The 19,720-nt window shown below is 33.1% G+C and overlaps 1 protein-coding gene across 1 annotated transcript in view; it reads right to left on the reverse strand.

The window, feature by feature from the left end:
• Meltrin (meltrin) overlaps nt 1–19,720 on the reverse strand; it is a 48,385-nt gene that overhangs the window by 15,364 nt on the left and 13,301 nt on the right. Inside the window, exons 2-7 of the mRNA XM_046619339.2 lie at nt 8,051–8,142; nt 3,040–3,198; nt 834–1,029; nt 632–699; nt 340–504; nt 31–200 (exon numbers count right to left, since the gene is read on the reverse strand). Of these exons, the coding sequence (XP_046475295.1) occupies nt 31–200; nt 340–504; nt 632–699; nt 834–1,029; nt 3,040–3,198; nt 8,051–8,142 (850 nt within the window). The remainder of the gene's footprint in view (nt 1–30; nt 201–339; nt 505–631; nt 700–833; nt 1,030–3,039; nt 3,199–8,050; nt 8,143–19,720) is intronic.

Genomic DNA, 19,720 nt, shown 5'->3' on the forward strand with positions numbered 1-19,720 from the left:
CATCTCTTTATATTTTATAGCATCACTCACGTCAAAAGCTGCGCATTGTCGTTGGGTATGTTTCTGACCAAATGCTCTCTGCGGTATTTCAGAAAGTTGGACAGAGTCGTCTCACCATTTACCGAAAGCGAAATTTCATCCACTTCCGTCCAAACTTCGATACCAACCAATGCGACAAAAATATTCAAAGGCGTGTACAGCTGTAAAATAAAAAATCGCGATTAGGGTGTTTAATTTAACGACACGTACGGGACTTCGAACACACCGTCGGTTCAACAGTCCGTCAATTAAACATTGATAGACATTACTCTGTCTATTTATCAGCCAATGATCACTCACCGCGTTCACAATGTTTGCAAGATCCTTGGCGTGCTGGTGAACCCTCGTCAAATTTCTACTCATAGCATCGTATCCCAGCTTATCAACGACCATAACTAATTCTACGTAACGGGTATTCTTGTTTGAATTATACGGCCCTCGAATGAGGCCGGCGTCTCTTTTGTGCTGTTATAAAAGTAGAAAGATATTTCGTTACTAATGTAATCACCGAAATCGAGGATTTTTAAGGTACAAAACAAAAAAAATTTTTTTAAAAAAAGCGAAAAAACACCAAGAATATTCTATGCTTTACCCTAATCATCTCGTTATTATCTATTATATCATTATGAACGCTGTGACGATGCTGAGTACCCTCGTATCCTGAAACAGAGAACAAGCGAAAAGTCGTTAAAAAAACAAAAACAAAAACAAAAAAAAAAAAAGAAAATTAATAAAAAATATTTCTGCAGCGAAGAAATAAATATGAAAAGGAAAAAAAATTTGAAAATATTTACCGCACGTGTTGTTTGCGACAAAATTATCATGCTTGTAGATGAAATGTGGAGCCTCGATAGTCTCATCTTGCGGTTGAATGTAGTGGAGACTTTTCCCGTCAAAAAGAACGCCGTTCAATCCTTTGCAAGTTGATAATGCCGCCCAAGAATCTGGTATACCTCTGACGCTTCCTTGGTACTGACAAACTTCAATTTCCTTGAGAAAATATAAAAAAAAAAAAAACACACTTCCAATGAGGGAGTAAATTGTGTAAAGATATTTATCAATAACAATATATAAAATTATATCAAGTTATAAATTCGAGGAGATTTATCCGATGTGACGTGTGAGGTAATTCAACGACAGATTAAAAAAAAAAAAAAAAAAAAAAAAACAACAACAAACGTAAAACGTACGTGTGCAAATTTATGTAAATCTGAAAGATATCAATTGACCTCGACTAGTCGAGCTTTGCGTTGCTGGTTTTGAACGATATACGTAATTACAAGTGTTAAACACTACCGAGAGTCTGAAGAGTAAGCATGTGTTGTCCAATAATATATATCGTATCAAGTGCAACGACCGACGAGTAATGTTATAATCTACATGACGTGATACTCTACATCGTACAAATGTTAAAAATATCATTTATTATTATTATTCATTATTATTTATCCAACAAACCCAAAAATTTACACAGCAGTTAATCCCACGGAGATAACAATTTAATGTAATTTTCAAAAACCACGATTGGTTAACATCGTTTCTCATATTATATCCAATTATCTGCACGTGTGAGAAATGAAATAAAAAAATTGGGTTATATAATATTCGCATCGTCTGTGTTGAAGTTGATACGATTTTAAATCCGATTTTTCCTTGTTTGAAAATGATTACAGATATTGGATATTTGTTTGTTTTTTTTTTCCCACTTCTAACGATCAATTCAGTGAAAACTTTTAAATAGCTTTCTCGATAATGTTCGTTAAGCGTTTCTTTCAACTTGTACATCTGTTTTGTTCACAAGATGAAAAAGAAGTTAAAACATAAATGAGAAATTACGATCCAACGATGAGAAAAAAAAATCGTTATTCTCACTGCACGCAACGGTGACGCGATTGTATGAAATTTTGGAAAATCGATACGGATGATTATTTAGAAAACTTTAATCGTGCTGTACATCTTATGATGCGAAGAAGCACGATTCGTGTAAAACGTGTACATATTCAATGAACAGGTATAATAATATCCTCAACGACAGAGGAGGAGGAGGAGGAGGAGGAAGGAGGGACTGGAGACGAACAAGTAAATAAATAAGAAAATTAGCAGGCTTGTATTAAAAATGCGAGTCGAGACCAAAACACGCTCGTTGAAATTATAATTATAGAAATAGTTTATTTTTTTTATTTTTTTTTATTTTAGCGCACATAAGAGAGAAGAAATACGATGATATTTACGTTCGTGTAATTACCTACATTTTTCCAACAACAAAACGATACCTGTTTTACTGAATTTTTCTAGTTACCATAAGAAATGAAATTTTTCTCAGTGCAGACTCGACGAATGTTAATTAGTATAATTGACGTTGTAAATAGCATTGTTATCATTAATATTATTATTGTTGCTGTTGCGTGTGAATTAAACAGAAAAAAAAAAAAATAAAAATAAACGAAGAATATAAAAATAGAAAATAGTTAAACGAGCAAACTGGAACTCATGGGAACCGGGAAACTGCAAATTACATACATGTATGTATAACGTTTCAGCAGTCAGCGCGAGGTTTAAATACTTAATCAGCGTGAACGCATCAATTATCATAATTAATGACTATATCCACTCCGATAAACTAACAGTTAAATTTTCTATTCCGATATTTAAGTATTTTTCAAAATTTTCTCTCACCGTTTGTGAAATATCTAATTTACTATCACGCGTGCGGTGATTAAGTAAAAGTTATTAGAATTTTATCCTTTCTTCCTTTCTTTTCGTAGTTTTTATTCATAATTTGATCCAATTATTTTAATCAAGCTTTCTACGTTGATTCCGATTCTAAGAATACTTTCAACTTTATTCTTACCAACCTCACCCTTTTTCTTTTTTCCTTGCTTCAGATTGCTACATACCGCTGAGCAATAACGTCAGTTTAAAATTGTATTGCATAAATTCTATAATAAAATATAATAATAATAAAAATAAAAATAAAAAAATGTTCAAAATCTTTTTTACCTCCTTCGAGGGTGTGTAAGTATCGAAAGATCCCTTCTTAACTTGACGTCGTAGCTGATGTCCAACTGGAATGAGATCGTTGTTGAGTCGTAGGTCCAGAACACGTTCGGTACCATCGACAGTAAATGCGACCGTCAACAGTTCCGCGTGTTTCAAGTCCTGAAATGAATAAATTAAGCGAAAATGATGAAAATTACCAAAAAAACAAAAGAGGCTGAGATAAATTTTATAACAATACAAAAAAGTTTGAAAATCCGGAGAATCGATTATAACCGAGCAGAAAAGTAATTTTTCTGTTTCTGTTCTTCAACATGGTTCCTTTTCGATACTTGTTATCAAACTTGTTTGGCCAAAAATCGAGTGTTTATCAAATTATCAGCTATACTATGTAGAACAATATTAGAAAGTACTGGAATTGCAAAGAAAAGCTTAGACATCGATGTTTTATATCAAATTGTTTTACAAAATTATTAAAAATCTATTAGATTCGTTAAATTAGATCTTAGCGACAGTTTGTTTTGTTCGAAAGATTATTTTCTCAAAATTCTGCAAACACTTTTTTTGCTCTCAGAATAACGGCATCGTTGAATAATTATTTTTTTTTCTTCAATTCCTCAACAAACGGCGACATGTTAAATCGACCGTTGAAAAAAAAAAAAAAAAGTAGAAACTCAGTGTCGCTGAATTTTTAAAAATTTCGTAACAATTTGTAACGAATCCTGAATATCTATATAAATTTCTTTTATAATTCCACTCGTTTTCACCGTTGTATTACCAAATAGATCTCGTGATCGCATATCTTACGAATTACAATAATTTCACAAATTTGACAATCGACGGTAATGAAAAATTTATGATAAAGTATCCGCAACCTGTTCAAAGTTTTGCTTAAAAGAGGCGTGAAAGAATGAAGGGAAAAGGACAGAGGGAGATTTTTTTTATTTTTTTCGTATTTCGCGGACGAAATTCAGGTCACTCTACTCGTTCGACGACCACTCTTATTCCATTAAACTAACGAGTTTTCCGTTCGTGCAATAATCCGTTAATTGTCGAGAACTCGCGTGCAACTCGCGAGTCGCGAAAGGGTGCGGTTTTGTTTTTTTTTTTTTTTACTTCCGCCTTTGAATATAAACCGCGAATCAATTCCATCCAATCAAATTGAAATCACCGTCCGATGGATTTTCTATTTTTTTCATTTCCTCTTCGTCGCTATTTTCCTTCACTCTCGCCATCCCTCGATTCGCACTTCCGGCCACTCCGCGATTCTAAATCTTTCCAATTTGTTGCGTGACCGCGCCTCTCCAGACACGCCTGATAAATAACAGGCGCGGCTCTCGAGTCCTTGATTAACAATGAAATTCCGGATATCGTGCTGATATTAATCCAGATTTTGTAATTAAGAGTCGTTGTTGTTTCTTCGTGTACATTATTCAAGTCCGTGAATTACGAAATTTATAAAACATGTTTCGCGTTTTTTTTTTTTTTTTTTTTTTTTACCTTCTGCTTGGAATATACAACTGTGAAAAATTTACAAAATTTCCTTTTTTTTTGAGACGAAAGACGAAGAAAAGAAAATCGTGGGATGAATGAAACGCGATGTCGTAAAGAAAACGAAAAATCTTGTCGCTTGAGAAATAATAAAAGGGACTATTGATCCTTGCAAAAAAAAAAAAAAATTCTTTTTTCCTTAACAAATTAACGTGTAAAGTAATTTTAATATAATACCCCTGCTGTTCGAGCAATCGGTTAATATGCGTTATACCGCCGTTTCCGACACAACGGAAGTAGTAAATGCATTCTTATCTACATTATATGTATCACGCGTTCGCTGGCGAAACCGGAAGTTGGTAAAATTTCACGTATAATTGTCTGGCTCTTTTGTCATTATTTCTCGGGAAGTAAATTTTGTCTCTTACTAATGAGAACCTTGCCTGTATAAATTGCCTGTATTTCTAGATTATGGTAAAAAATGAAAAAAAGTTAAGGACCGGAACTAAAAAATTTCTCTCAGTGCAGGTAATTTCGCTACTAATATATGCCTGTACATGTACAGGTATGTATAATTTATCCGAGTATGTAAAATAAAAGAAGAAAATTCAAAATTAACATTGTAACCAGGAGACATTCCCAATTCACTGTTCTCCGCGTTGTAAAAACAATTGGAATAAAAATAAAAAAGAAAAAAAAAAATTACTACGTTACGTCGCGAATTAAATGATAAATCTTTGGCGACATGTTGTGTTGATTTTTTCATCCCGAAAAGAGGAAAAAACTGAGTACGAAAAGAAAAAAAAGAATAAAATAATACAAAATTAACGATCGAAATTTGTAATTGTGTCAAAAAAAAGCTTCGATCCTTGAGAAAAAAAAAAAAAATAAAGAGAAAAAAAAATATGTCAGAAGAAATCGAAGAAGAAAAAAAAGAAGAAAGACAATTTCTCAAGTAATTTCTTAAGATAACATTATTAAAGATTACTTGATTAAATCCCGATAATTATTTTACAGATAAATAATGTATTCGTGTAGTTTGTCGAGTATATACCAATGTATCAAATTTCTGATAAATATCCTCTTTTTTTTTTTCGTTGTCGCGTGACGTGCGACGGAAAAATGCAACGTGTTACACGCATAATTCTACTAGAATAATCCTAGGAAAGCCTATCGCTGCTTATGTTATACCTGTGCAAGTATACACGTATAACTATAATCCATACTGCTTACTATTTACAATACACTCTGAGTCCCAGGGGTGGTGTTAATGGTGTTAAGCGACAACCGAGTGACGAACGCGACGAACCCGAAGATGTATTTAACGGGGTCTAAAGTCGGGTTGAAAATGTGGCAAAACAGAGGCTCAAACATTATCGCAAAAACTGATCTGATTGCGTTAAATGCAAATAATAAAAGTAAAATTCCCTTTGGCGGACGAATAAATGTTGAAACACCTCGTTAATTTAATTCACGTCGTAACAAAAAAAGTTTTAATTTTTATACAAAATTCTTTTTCCCTCTCCTTCTCTTTCATTTCTTCGTTCTTTGCCGAAATATTCCTATTACATTGCGATTAACAATTGTACGTCGTATAATTTCTTGTTCTGAACCACTGCTAGTTTAACGTATTTTTTCCCTTGCTTTCTTGTCTTTTTTCTTTCTTTTTTTTCTGTTTTGCAAAGTACTAGAGAATTAAAAAAAAAAAATAATAACATCCTTTTCAAAATCACTCTCAGCATTTATAAAGAATAATTGAATAGTTGAGTGAAAAAATTGGAAAAAATTCAGGTTACGGTTTCAAAGTTGGAACAATGGCACAATTTTTTTTTGTTTTTTTTTTTGTTTTTTTTTTTCAAATAAAATCAAAAATAACGAGGAGAAGGACGTTGGTCGGATCTGTGAATTACGAATATAATTTGTATTTTCGAAAACTCGTCGTAAATTTTATTGAACTTGTGCCCTAAACAAATAAAAATATTATTTTTCAGGATAACTGTTAAGAATTGTAACATAAAAAACGTGCCTACCCTGGTTTTTTTTTTTTTTTTTTTCATTGCAACGCGTTAATAATCATTGTTGACGTCTACACAGGTTTATTGGAATACTGACCCAGTTGTGTCGTTTCATAAACTTTCTCGTTCGCTTTTCATCGTGTGTTTCTCGTGGATTTGCGCACCGAATGGACAAGCATTCTTTTTTTTCTTCGACGTTTTTTCCCCCTCTTTACTTCGTCAAAAACGTTCGTCTCGATTTTTTTTTTTTTTTATTTTCCTTTTTTTTCCCCCCTCAAACTCGTCGCCTCTCTCTCTCTCTCTCTCTCTATCTTTCTTTTATTTTCATCCAGTTACATTAAAATCCGGATGTCTACAGGTATATACCTATTTCCACTTACAATTACAGTGTTTAAGAGTATTTAACTCGACCTCCGAACGTACAACATGTATGACAACGAAACCACGAAAGCTTGCAATTAACGATAAATGCGTAATTACTGTAACCGAAATGCAAAGTAATATCAAGTTTCATGTTATCAACTGTAAATTTCTTTTCTTTCATCCTTATCGACGATCAATGAGAAGTGAGATCAGAAGAAAAAAAAAAAAAAATGTCCCAACTGCCCGGGAATTTTATAACAAGGTCGATCAAAGTCTGCGTTGTATAAAAGTGACGTCTAAAAACAATGCGAAAAATTCTCGCTTAGGTATATTATTATCATTGTTATGACTACTATTATTACCATTATTGTTGTTGTTATTATTATTATTATTATTGTACGTAAATTAGCAGAAGTCAGACATTTCAGGATTGAAAGAAGCAGGGAGCGGAGAATGAATATGTAAAAAAAAAAAAATCGTTCGGATTTACCCAAATTGTTTACACGACAAACATACTCATATTCAAGATATTGTAATGATAAGACAATATTGCATAATTTATTCGAGGCTTGGTGGAATTTCTGTGTTCTGTATTAATATAAGAAACGACAAAGGAGAGAGGATAGAGAAGAAGTAAAGTGAACGAAGATATAAGATAAGGTGAACTCTTCGTATGTGGATAAAGGGATGAATTTTTATTTCAAACGCATACGTACGTGTGTAACATTGTAAAATTTCTTAGGCGAGTACGACAATGCAATGCGTACAATTATACCATTAATTCGCGTTGTTCAAAGAATTTTATGGTCAGAATAAAAAAAATAAATAAAATAAAATGAATAAAAAATCGTAACTGAACGTCGTTTGTTTTTTTTTTTCAATTTTTTATTTTTTTTTTCCACTCATTCCGCTACTCTGTCAATGTCGGATTATAGATGGCGGGGTTTTCGGTCGATACAATATAGTTCGTACATAGTAAAAAATGTTATACTTCTTTCACTATTGCCGACATGACGAGAGGAAAATAACAAAAAAAGAGAAATGAATTCGTTCGATGAATACGTTAAAAATTTGTGCAGTTGAATAACAGTAATAATGACAGTTATTATTATTATTATTATTATTATTATTATTGTTATACTCACGTTTTCTTTGGTTGAAAATATCTCTCGTTTGGTTCTAGCGTGAAATAATTTTGGATGGATAACGGAATGACTGGTGAAATCCAACGAGGGTTCTGCAACAGGTAGGAAAAAAAAAAAAACGTGTCAAATTATACGTATACATACATATTGTTAAATATTTTTCATGATATTCCAATTATACGTCGCCGTGTGACGAACGAGAGAAAAAAAACAAAAAAACAAAAAAAAAAACTGGTACACCATCTTTTTAAATGTAAATAATTTGTCAATCGGCGTGATTTTTAACGTACAATTTCAACGATATGGAAAAGAGATAGGAAACGGAAAGCGACGTGATTTTAAATCCTATTCTCACTGCACGTACATACGTGAAAGAGGACTCCGAGATAAGTTTACAGATGCCATGTATCATGTAATGTGCGTGTGTTTGTGTGCAATGTATATACATATATATATACAAACACGGGTGAAGAATTATTGTGTGTTTGTTTTCAGTCGGTGCGTTTGGGAGCGTCGACTGATTAGATCTGAAGAAGACTGAGAATTGCTGCCCTTACAAGTGTGGTTAGATACGCAATACTACGCCTTTATTATATTATATACCAACTGCAACGTAACTGCATCTAAGGTTTATCCGTACGCGAGTGAAGGAGTAGAAAAAGTCGCGTGAAAAGTGAGATACGAAAGAAAACGAGGAAGAATAGAAGAAAAGAAGAAAAGAAAAAAAAAAAAGCAAGGCAATAATGGTAAAACCAACGTCTTCGCGGCTCGACGAAGGATAGAAGGAAAAAAAAAGGAAAAAAAGAAAAAACCACAGGAAGGAAACTTTTAACGAGTTTCCTTCTTTGTCCGTGAATTATTCATATCGCATAGAATTGGATAGGATACATTTTATACATATATATATATGTATGTATATATATGGGGAATTACATGCGAACTTCAACCAACGTCTGACTATATCACGATTTTTGATTTTCATCAAAATTTTGCTCCAGGAATTGTAAATATTGATATTGATTTTTAAAGGGAGCGGTTTCATTTCTACATATTCTCAAAAACTGTATTTCCTTTTCCAAGGATAGCCAAAGCCGCGGTGCGTATAGATTTTTATTTTTTTTTTTCGATCTTTTTTACTTACACCGTGAGATTTTATTCGTCAATAATTTTGTTTTCGGTACGGTATCAGACCTGAAGAAGACACGGATTTCTTTCCTCCAGATTATTTCAATAAAACCAGTCTCGAGACGCGATTTTTTTCTCCTTCCTCGAGACACCTTCATTAAAAAATTGAAATCCCTCAAACGGACGTAGCCTTCAAAAACGCGAGGTCTTAAAATCAAATTTCATTTCAGGATCGTTGATCTGGTTCAACTGGACCAACCGACGCATCGTGTACGTGTAACAATTGCAAGGTATAAACGACGATTCTTCTTCAATACCGATTGATAACAAAAAATAAACAGTAATCAAGGAAAGACGCGTATTCAAACAATTGTACCGATTCCGAATGAGGGAAGAGAAAGAAATCGAAAAAATCATCCGAGATCAAAATTTGCCGCTTCTGGAATTTTGCTTCTCGGGAACTTTTCTTTTCTTTTTATTTTTTCCTCGGATTAAAAAAAGAATCGACGTAAAATTTTTTTTTTTTTTTTTAAACAGAGAAACGAGCACGGAAAAAAAGATGCGGGGAAATTTTTTTAAACACACCGAATTTTCTTCTTTTACCCGATTTCTTTTTTCTTTTTTTTTTGTGGAGGGGGGGGGGGGGGGGGGGGGTTCAAAAAATAAAAACGCATCCATCAGCGAGTCTCCGAAAGAGAGGAAGGAGTGAGAATAAGAAAATGAGAAGAAGATGAGCGAGCGATGTCGCGCAGATGTTTAATCAGGATATGCATGGGAAACCTGAAGATCCGCCTCCACGACCAACGACGTCATCATGGTGTGAGGATGGATAACCATTATATTATATTACACATAGGCATGATACGAATGTATTATCAAACGGTCTTCTGCACGTGCAGCTGAATCAGCTTTAAGTGCGTAATATTGTGTATAATATGCAAGGAATAATTTAAGATCCGCGTCTCGGGGCGAGGTTGGGATTACGAATTTAAAGATGATTTGTTAGAAGGGTAAATTTCAAATTTCAAGTGAAGAAACGAAAGTTCCGAAAGTGCGAGTGTGAGAAAATTTTTAAATGTCAAACATCGAAATTCCGAATTATCCAAGATTTTCGGTATTGTAAATTTCTGGCTTGGTGAAATTTTACCCACTTTCATCTCAATTCGTTTTGTGATTTTCGATAGTTTTACGTTCGGAATCCTGGTCATTCTGATTTACGGGTTTTTTTTTTTTCATTTTTTAAACCCACTCGTCTAGTAAACTAAAGATACATATTTTAATATTCGGAATATTGCTTTGTCGAAAGTTTGTTTTTCGAAATTTTGCTAGCTGTCGTAACTTGAATTTTCGAAATCTTACATTTCGGAATATCGAGTCGTCGGTTTTATATATAATGTTGTTATGTAATATTGAGATATTAAAAACACTTGTATAACCAGTACATTTCAAAAATAATTAATCATAAATGCCAATCGTTCGTCAGCTGCAGTATTAATGTAAATTAGTCGATTAAAAACAGACGTTGTAAAGAATGAAAGGTATTATATATATTGATAGAGCGAATCAGGTAATTTATATTAATCATAGAAGTATTTGTTACAACGATCATCCAATTCTAATTTAAACGAAGAATCGCGAAAAAAAAAAAAATAAATAAACAAAATGATGTTCAATAATTAATTTCTCTGCATTTATTTAATACAACAATCGTTGTAACGTAATCGTTACGCTGTTTCAACTGACAATGCAAAACCAAAACTCTGCGGCTTGAAAATGAGATTATAATATCGGATAAGGAAAAAAATAAAATAAAATAAAACATTTGCAATTACGTTATATGTATACACATTATACAATGTTACACCTTGAAATTGTTCTTTATTTTTTCCTCTCCGTCACTTTCCGTAAATTGTATTCTTTTTTCATTTCCTTTCGTTCTCTTATTTTTCTTTTCTTCTTTTTTGTTCTGTTAAATTTTGAAGGATTCTTTCAAACGGCAACGGTTGTGAAAAATTAGCAATTCTCACATCGACTTAAGGAACCGGTGTAGCAGCCGCCATGACGCAGAAGACGCCGTATTAGGAAGCAGCGGCTTTATCTCAACAAGGCAAACTCGCGTCGCGAAAGTCACGAAGAAGAAAATACGATTCAGCCAGCAGCAGCAGCAGCACGCCTCGGGTTTAATGCGTGTTATATAAACAATTTTTAAACAATTTTCACATTACGCGAATGATTATATTATTCTATACGTGACGAATGACTATAACGATGTAATTTGTTTAAAAAATAAATGTTCATATTTCCGCACGTATAAAACACGTCGAGTCACGATTACGACAGTTTGATAAAATTACGAAAACGACGAAAAAAAAAAAAATTCAATATATTTATCAAACGTTCGTAAAATTGTAAAATTGTAAAATTGTAAAATTTACATAGGTACATATGAAAGATGCAGTTTCAAATATTTAAAAATCAAATTTATAACAAACGATCTGCATATTACCCGGCGTACGTGGAAAATAATTTTTGCCAAATCGATTCGAGATTGTTGAAAACAAAGTTTTCCCCGATAGGAAAATAATACGTATGTACGTATATTCAAGAACATTTGTAATACAATTCAATCGGTCTATAATTTATATATTATCAGGCTATCAAATATGCATTTATTTATTTCTTTTATTTCATTTATTGTGTAATTTTTTCTCTTCAGAATCTCTGCATCCAGTTACTTTGGCTCTGTAGTGAGAAAATTATTGAACGTATATATATATATGGGCTATTCCGCGTCAACCGGATCAGTCATCTCTCAGATATTTTTTTAATTTGGCATGTGGATTGTGTGGGACGAGTTAGATTTTTGTGCCAAAGCGCGAATCTCATAATGCAAAATTCGATTTTTTATTAACAATAACAAATTAGACTCCCATTTTTTTCAAAAATTCATAACTTCGGCAAAAAATTAGATACAATATATTTTTTTTTTTCAAATTACGCGGAAAGCTCCATAGAATTTAAAAAAAAATACGAAATGGTAAAAACAAGTTGTTATCAATTGTTTATTTAACAATTAATTTTTCAAAGATTTTCAAAACAGTGACTGACACGATCAAAAAATTTTTTTAAAATTCTGACATGTTCCTTGAACTGTACTACAACCTGTGAATTAATTCCAGAGGGGTGTTTTTCTTCGTTTTCGAGTAAAAAATCATTAAAGGTGTCGATGCGCATGAAATTGCGGCCCGCCGAGTCTCTACGTCATGGCGGGCGGCCGGTTGCCGTCCACCGCTACACCGCGGTGGCGTCGCAGCGTTATTTTAGAGTCATTTTCACGATGTAGGACATGATTGAAGAATCTGAAAAAAATACTGTACCTTCACAAGGCCTGCTCAAAGCGATAAGTGAAGTTTCAGGAATGTGTTTTTCACCGTTTTTTTATTACAGAGATTCAAAATAACGGTTACACACCATGAGAGTGCACATAAATGATAATAATTACATAACTTGCTACTTATTTTAAAATAAAAACACATTCTTGAAACTTCACTTATCGCTTTGAGCAGGCCTTGTGAAGGTACAGTATTTTTTTCAGATTCTTCAATCATGTCCTACATCGTGAAAATGACTCTAAAATAACGCTGCGACGCCACCGCGGTGTAGCGGTGGACGGCAACCGGCCGCCCGCCATTACGTAGAGACTCGGCGGGCCGCAATTTCATGCGCATCGACACCTTTAATGATTTTTTACTCGAAAACGAAGAAAAACACCCCTCTGGAATTAATTCACAGGTTGTAGTACAGTTCAAGGAACATGTCAGAATTTTAAAAAAATTTTTTGATCGTGTCAGTCACTGTTTTGAAAATCTTTGAAAAATTAATTGTTAAATAAACAATTGATAACAACTTGTTTTTACCATTTCGTATTTTTTTTTAAATTCTATGGAGCTTTCCGCGTAATTTGAAAAAAAAAAATATATTGTATCTAATTTTTTGCCGAAGTTATGAATTTTTGAAAAAAATGGGAGTCTAATTTGTTATTGTTAATAAAAAATCGAATTTTGCATTATGAGATTCGCGCTTTGGCACAAAAATCTAACTCGTCCCACACAATCCACATGCCAAATTAAAAAAATATCTGAGAGATGACTGATCCGGTTGACGCGGAATAGCCCATATACATATATATGTAATAAAGACAATTAATTGTTGACACAATCGGCAGAGACACGCGACAAATGATGAGGGATGACGAATTTATTTGCATAACAATAAATTATTCTTCTCGATATTTTCATTGATAACAATAATAATCATAACAATAATAATAATAAATGCAGTCAATCATACATACATACATGCATACATACATATATATATATAGAATATTACGAGACGTAACCGGTTTGGATTTTTAGTGTTGCGTAAGACGTATTTTTTCAATTTGTTGCAATTTTTTACACATCCAATGTGTCTGACGGAAACATAATTGTGAAAAAAAATCAATCTCGTTTTACATTGTGAAATGCCTGATTTGAGACACTCCGATGTTTATAATATACAGTGCAGTATGACGTATTGTGAATTCGCGAGAAATAATAAATTATGAATCCTTCTCAACGTGAATCATGGTAATAATTTCATTTCCGCAACCAAGTTTACCGCGTTAATCACGCTTCAAATCCTGACGATATGAAATGTTCAAGGAAATGTAAAATCTGCAACGACTTCCTCGTGTGTTTGAACTTGATGAAAATGAAGATGAAAAAAAAAAAAAAAAAAATAACAGCCAGTGCAAAATTGTTCAAAGTGAAAAGTAAAAGTTGTGAAAATTTTTCGACAAACTTCACGACCGTTCGCGCAAAGTTTCGGGAGAGCGTGAAACTTTTCAAAGCGCTGAAAAAAGATGGGTTGGGAAAAAAAAAAAAATAAAAATGATAATCGGCCCATCGTGTAATATTTGGAATCGAAGACAAAATTATTGACAATTTTATTTTTTTTTTGGAAAATTAAAAAAAAAGATCCCCCTCAAAATCGCGTTTGAATATTTGGAAGTAACCGAGCGGTTCGATTGAAAATAAAAAAAAAAACAACATAAAAACATAAAAAAATCCAGAGCACCGTTTCGTTGTTGCGACAAACGGATAAGAAAAAATAAAAAAAAACTTTTCTTTCAAACGATATCGGAAATGTTTGAGAGTCGGACGTTGTTCGGTTTCGCATGAAATTACTCATTCGTTGGGAAAAAACAATCGTAACATATAATCGCACGGTTATCGGTATAATGAAACCGCCGTTTTCATCTTTAGATCTAACATATTACAACACCGGCGGTTTTAGTCATCGTCTGCACGACAGACGTTATTAAATATCTGCGAGGCTTGTGGTTGGAAGTGCCACTTGTCATTCATTAAACTGTAATTAACCCCAAACGGGGTTCGGCTTCCCGCAAGCTCTTAGAATTTAGAAGAAGTACGAAGTGGGGGAAAAAAAAAAGTTATCTTGTACGTCGCTACAAGGTAATAATAACAACAACAACAATAACAACGATGATAATAATAATAACAACAACAAAGTTGAGAATGCACGTTTTACGACGAAAAGAGGAACATAAGCTTACTAAACGACGGGAAAAAAAAAAAAACGATACGGCGCGATCAGATTGCTAAGTATTATCAAATTTGGATAAAAAAAAAAAAAAATCACTTCACTCGAATTTATATGTGTACTTTTAAGAATCAACATCAGTTGCTTCGTTTTTCGTTATGTTTAAAAAAGCAAAAAAACAAGGTAAATAAATAAAAAATTTCATTTCGAGTTACATGACAGATGTGAAAAAGTTGAATATTGAATAAAGGTTGAAAGGGGATATAAAAAGCGTACAAGTAAAAATTGCGACAACTTTTACCATTATTAGAAACGTAAGAATTATTCCTGTTATCGCGTTACGTGTGATAACCGGCAGTTGTAGAATTAGGTCGGTTCGTGGCTTTTTTTTTTTTTTGTTTTTTTCATCTTCACAAACGTTTATACAGAGCGTAGAATATTTGTGCGTATACATGTGCGACGGAATAAGATATATATATATAAGGTGAAAATGCGGCGTGGCTGCAGCGCTTCTATCGAGTTTTTCTTTAATGCGTAATTCGAGAATCAAGGGAGGGCAGAAAACTACCCACGGCTTCCGTCTCCTGTTAATTCTCGCTTCGATATATTTTTACCCCCCCTTCAAAGCATGAGGAGAGTGAAGAAGGGAAAGAGAGAAAAAAAAAAAATTACTCGAAAGGAAGAAAAAATACACGAGAAACTAGGAAATGAAAAATAGAAGAAAAAAAAAAAAAGGAGGGGAGGGGGGGGTGAGATAGACGAGAACAAGGAATATCGATCGAAAGTCGAGCTCGCCATGGAGAAGCGACTATGAAACGCAGTCTTTGAACTTTTTCTTTTTGGAAACTCCTATGTGTGTTATATATAATGCATTATGCGTTACAGAAAGACAGGCGCGTTGAAATTGCAGCAAGCCTTTTTTAAAACGTGAGAAGCCGTATATAATCCAATAAATATTGTGATATATTCGGTCAAAAAGTAGAGAGAAGGTAGAAAACAGAAGCAAAAACAAAAAATTTTAACAGCTAGAAAACTAATTGAAATAATTTCCTTAAAAAAAAAAAGGTAAAAAAAAAACAAAAAAAGAAAAAAAGAAAATAAGCGCAAATAAGTATGAAAAGTTACCTAACGAAAAGTAGAAAACATTTTTTTTTGTTCAAAAATACATCACAGCCGATGCAAAATTGAAAAAAAAAAACGTGGCGGCGCGGCGGCGTGAATTTCAACTTTAACTCGATTATAGCGCAATTCGAAGACGGATCATATTCTCTAGTTTCAATTGGATTTGATACTTTGCCGTATAGCTGAATGGATAAAGCGATCCGATGCGATTCGAATAAGCTTTAAGCTCTTTAATTCCTTTCTCGCTTTGCATTTCCAATTGAAATTCCACTACGCTCGGATAAATCCGTCCTCACTTAAATCCCACCCACACATGTGCACGTATACTATTCTACTATACATCGTATAACATACACATGGGTGTATATAAATGGAAGTTTTTTCGATTCGAGCTTAGAATTTTTTATTTCTTAATTACGTTAATTTTCTTTACTCGGAGATAATATAATCTTTATAAATTTGTGAAGATATTTGACAAAAAAAAAAAAAAAAAAAATACTATGAAAAACTTTTTTTTTCTTCATCTGTTTCGTTAGAATTCGATATTCGTTGAACTTGTGTTGCAAAAAGAATGTAAACAGATAAATAAAAAAAAAACAAAAGATTCTTATAACACGGACGTACAATTTTTTAGCAAAAATAATAATATTTTCTTTTTACGAGGGCAAAGTTACAAAAAAAAAAAAATAAAAACAGAAGCCTAGTCACCATTTTACAATTTCATATGGTGGACTTTGAAAATTAGTCAACGATAAGTTATGAAATTATGGTTTGTCGAAACATCGGACATTCCCAAAAATGTAAAAGAAAAAAATCATTGCAACGATACGATCAACGCGAGCCTGTAATTTTCTCCATCACCGAACTGCATCGGTTTGGTTTCTTGTATATAATACGGATAAGTCTTTCATTTATACATTTATATATGTATATATATATATATATAGCAATGTTGGCTGTGCCGTCGAGTCTTCCTTGACGGAATTATTTTTAGACAACCTCCATAAGAGAGTCCCGAGTTCCTTTTCTTCCCTTTACGAAACGAGAAGAAATGCTTCGACGTGTACGCGTGAACGATTTCGAAATTTTTATCCGTCCGCAAGTAAACAGAGAAGATGGAAAAGAGACAAGGGGGAAGAAAAAATAAGAACGAGAAAAGAGGAAAGAATTTCGAACCGGATATTATATGTCAAAGTTATTACGCGTACGTTATATGTGATGAAAAAAGAAAAAAAAGAAGAAATTATATCGCACGTCAAAATGATTGGATAACATTTTTTTTAATTCGTCAATTTCATTTACAATAAAAATAATCCTCAACGTTGAGTAACGACGATTGAAATTTCCATATTTCTGCAAAGCTTCTTCTCTCGTGAGAATATAACAGGATTACAGTAGCATCTGGCGGCAATTTTTCGAACCAATTTATACAGCTGTTCATTACTAGTACAACCATAAGGTTATTAAATTTATTGTAATAAAAAAAAAAAAAAAATAAATCGATTCAAAAAGGGTGGGGACGAATATCGAAGAAAGAAAGAAAGATACAAAAATTCAGAGAATCGATATTATCAAATTTAGATTAAAAAAATTGACACGATTCAGCGTTGCAGATTATTCGCGCGATGAAATCGACGCGTAAACTTCTCGAATTGAAAAATTAAAAATCGCGGTACGAAGATAATTATGTAACAGCTGTGTGAAAATAATGCCGAGACAAATGTTTCGACAAAAGACTGGCAATTAAAGTTCTCTGACGATAAAGGATAGGGATAATTTTCAACGGCTAAGGGAGTGAGAAGGAAATTTTCAAAAAAAGGGGTTCTTTCGATGATCTTCGATTACCGTATGTACGGATTAATGTCATTCGTACAGTTAGTACAATGTGTAGCAGATCCTGCAGACTGATTCTGAAAATACACAAGACGCGTCGTCGTGGCTCGCGGCTGTTTTTTGATTCTTGAAATAACGCGCGCCCTGCAAGCTCGCTGCTTCTTCTTCTTCGCTAACGTAAATCGTGTCACCCAGCTCAAACATACACACGTGCAATATATATATATGAGGTATTCCATGCCAACCGAGAGGTCATTTTCCCTGACCCCCGCCAATTTGCTTCATTATTTTTTACAAGATTCTACAACCTAAAAAAAGCACTCGCCATTTTTTTTTTTTTTCAGATTTTTCGTCCCAACCATTCTTTTTTTAAAAATGTTACAAACCCTTCCTAAAACTAGGATGCCCATCCACTGTCCTTCTTCTTACACAACAACTTTCGTCCGAAGCATGTTTTAAAATCAGACCTACCCCGTAAATAAAGCGGCGTCGATCCCACTCTAGGAAACCAATGCGGATCGGTTAAAAATTTACCAAACTCCAATATTTTAAGCTGCAAGCTGATGCAGTTCGGGGAATCAAATAATCAATAGTCATTCAACTGGCGTATAATTTTAGGAATTACTTTCACGTTGTATTATTATCAACCAATCGAAACGAAGTGCGAATAAAAAATCTCCATCATCTTACATTGTCGTTTTACAAATTCTATAATAACTTGTACATATGTACGTACCATGTAGCTTCATGTAACAATTTTGTATTTATTTATTTATATATATATATATATATTTTTTTTTTTCATTTTGTTTACTCCACTAAAAGATGCAAATAGGCGATGAAGAAAAAAAAAAAAAAATAATAACAAAGGACAATATAAAACGAGCAACAAATGATACCCGATTCGAACACAATAACATCTGTATTTCAATTCCATCAACAATAAGTAATAAATATTTACTTGTAATATTTGACTAATCAGTGATATTTGTTTCTATCGATCGTTTTAATTAATGATTCATATTTCTGCGTGCCTAAATTTTATTTTCATTGTGTAAGAAAATATTTAACGACTATATACGTACGTATAAATAAATTTCGTGTAAATCGACACGAATTGGTGGTTCAAGAGTATCAAAAATGCAATCCACGCTTTTGAGAAAGAGAGAAAAAAAAAAAAAAAGCGAAATAAAAGGAAGATGGAAGGAATAAAGATACGTTGCGCGATTTCGCATTAAGCGTGAAACTTCCGGTTCGACAATGACGACGATATCTAACCGAGTACACGGAAAGGCATCGTTCGTTTGCCTTCAGGCTAACACTTATCGTTATTTATCTCTGTGTTACACCGAATACACACAGAGTCAGAGGTCGGAGCCCCGGTTTTGGGGGGGACCGGAAGTTCGCCCGATGTGTGCGTATGATTAGAAAAGTGACGCGGACTCGTCCCGATGGAATCGAAAATTAAAGCCTCGGTTACACAAGTCTCTACGATTAATTTTCGTTCGTAATTACTCCGTAAATCAACGCTCGAAAAGAACCGAATAATTACAACATTGTTGTAGATTAAAAAAAAAAAAATATATATATATATATATATATATTCTTGGCAAATTTTTTCCTCAATTTATAAACATAATAATGAAAAAAGAAACTCCGAATATCAAATGGTTTTGATATCGTGTGTTAAAAATTGATAAATTTACATTTTTATAATTAATACAACTACTCGGTATTGAATAATTAATTGGACATCGTTGATCGTAAACAAATAAACGAGAAAAATAAAGTGTTACACAAATTCGACTACGATAATGTTGGTGACGATTACAGTAATAATATGATAATAATAGTCATAACAATCCGTTGCAAAATTATTGTTCAAACGGTCAATTGACCGCTTCCTCTACGTAATATCTACGTGCAATAGGTGTGATAATACTTTATGTATATAATATCGACCCCTCGATGAAAATATTTCGC

Source organism: Neodiprion pinetum, chromosome 3 (genome assembly GCF_021155775.2).
Source record: "Neodiprion pinetum isolate iyNeoPine1 chromosome 3, iyNeoPine1.2, whole genome shotgun sequence".
NCBI classification, from domain to species: Eukaryota; Metazoa; Arthropoda; class Insecta; order Hymenoptera; family Diprionidae; genus Neodiprion; species Neodiprion pinetum.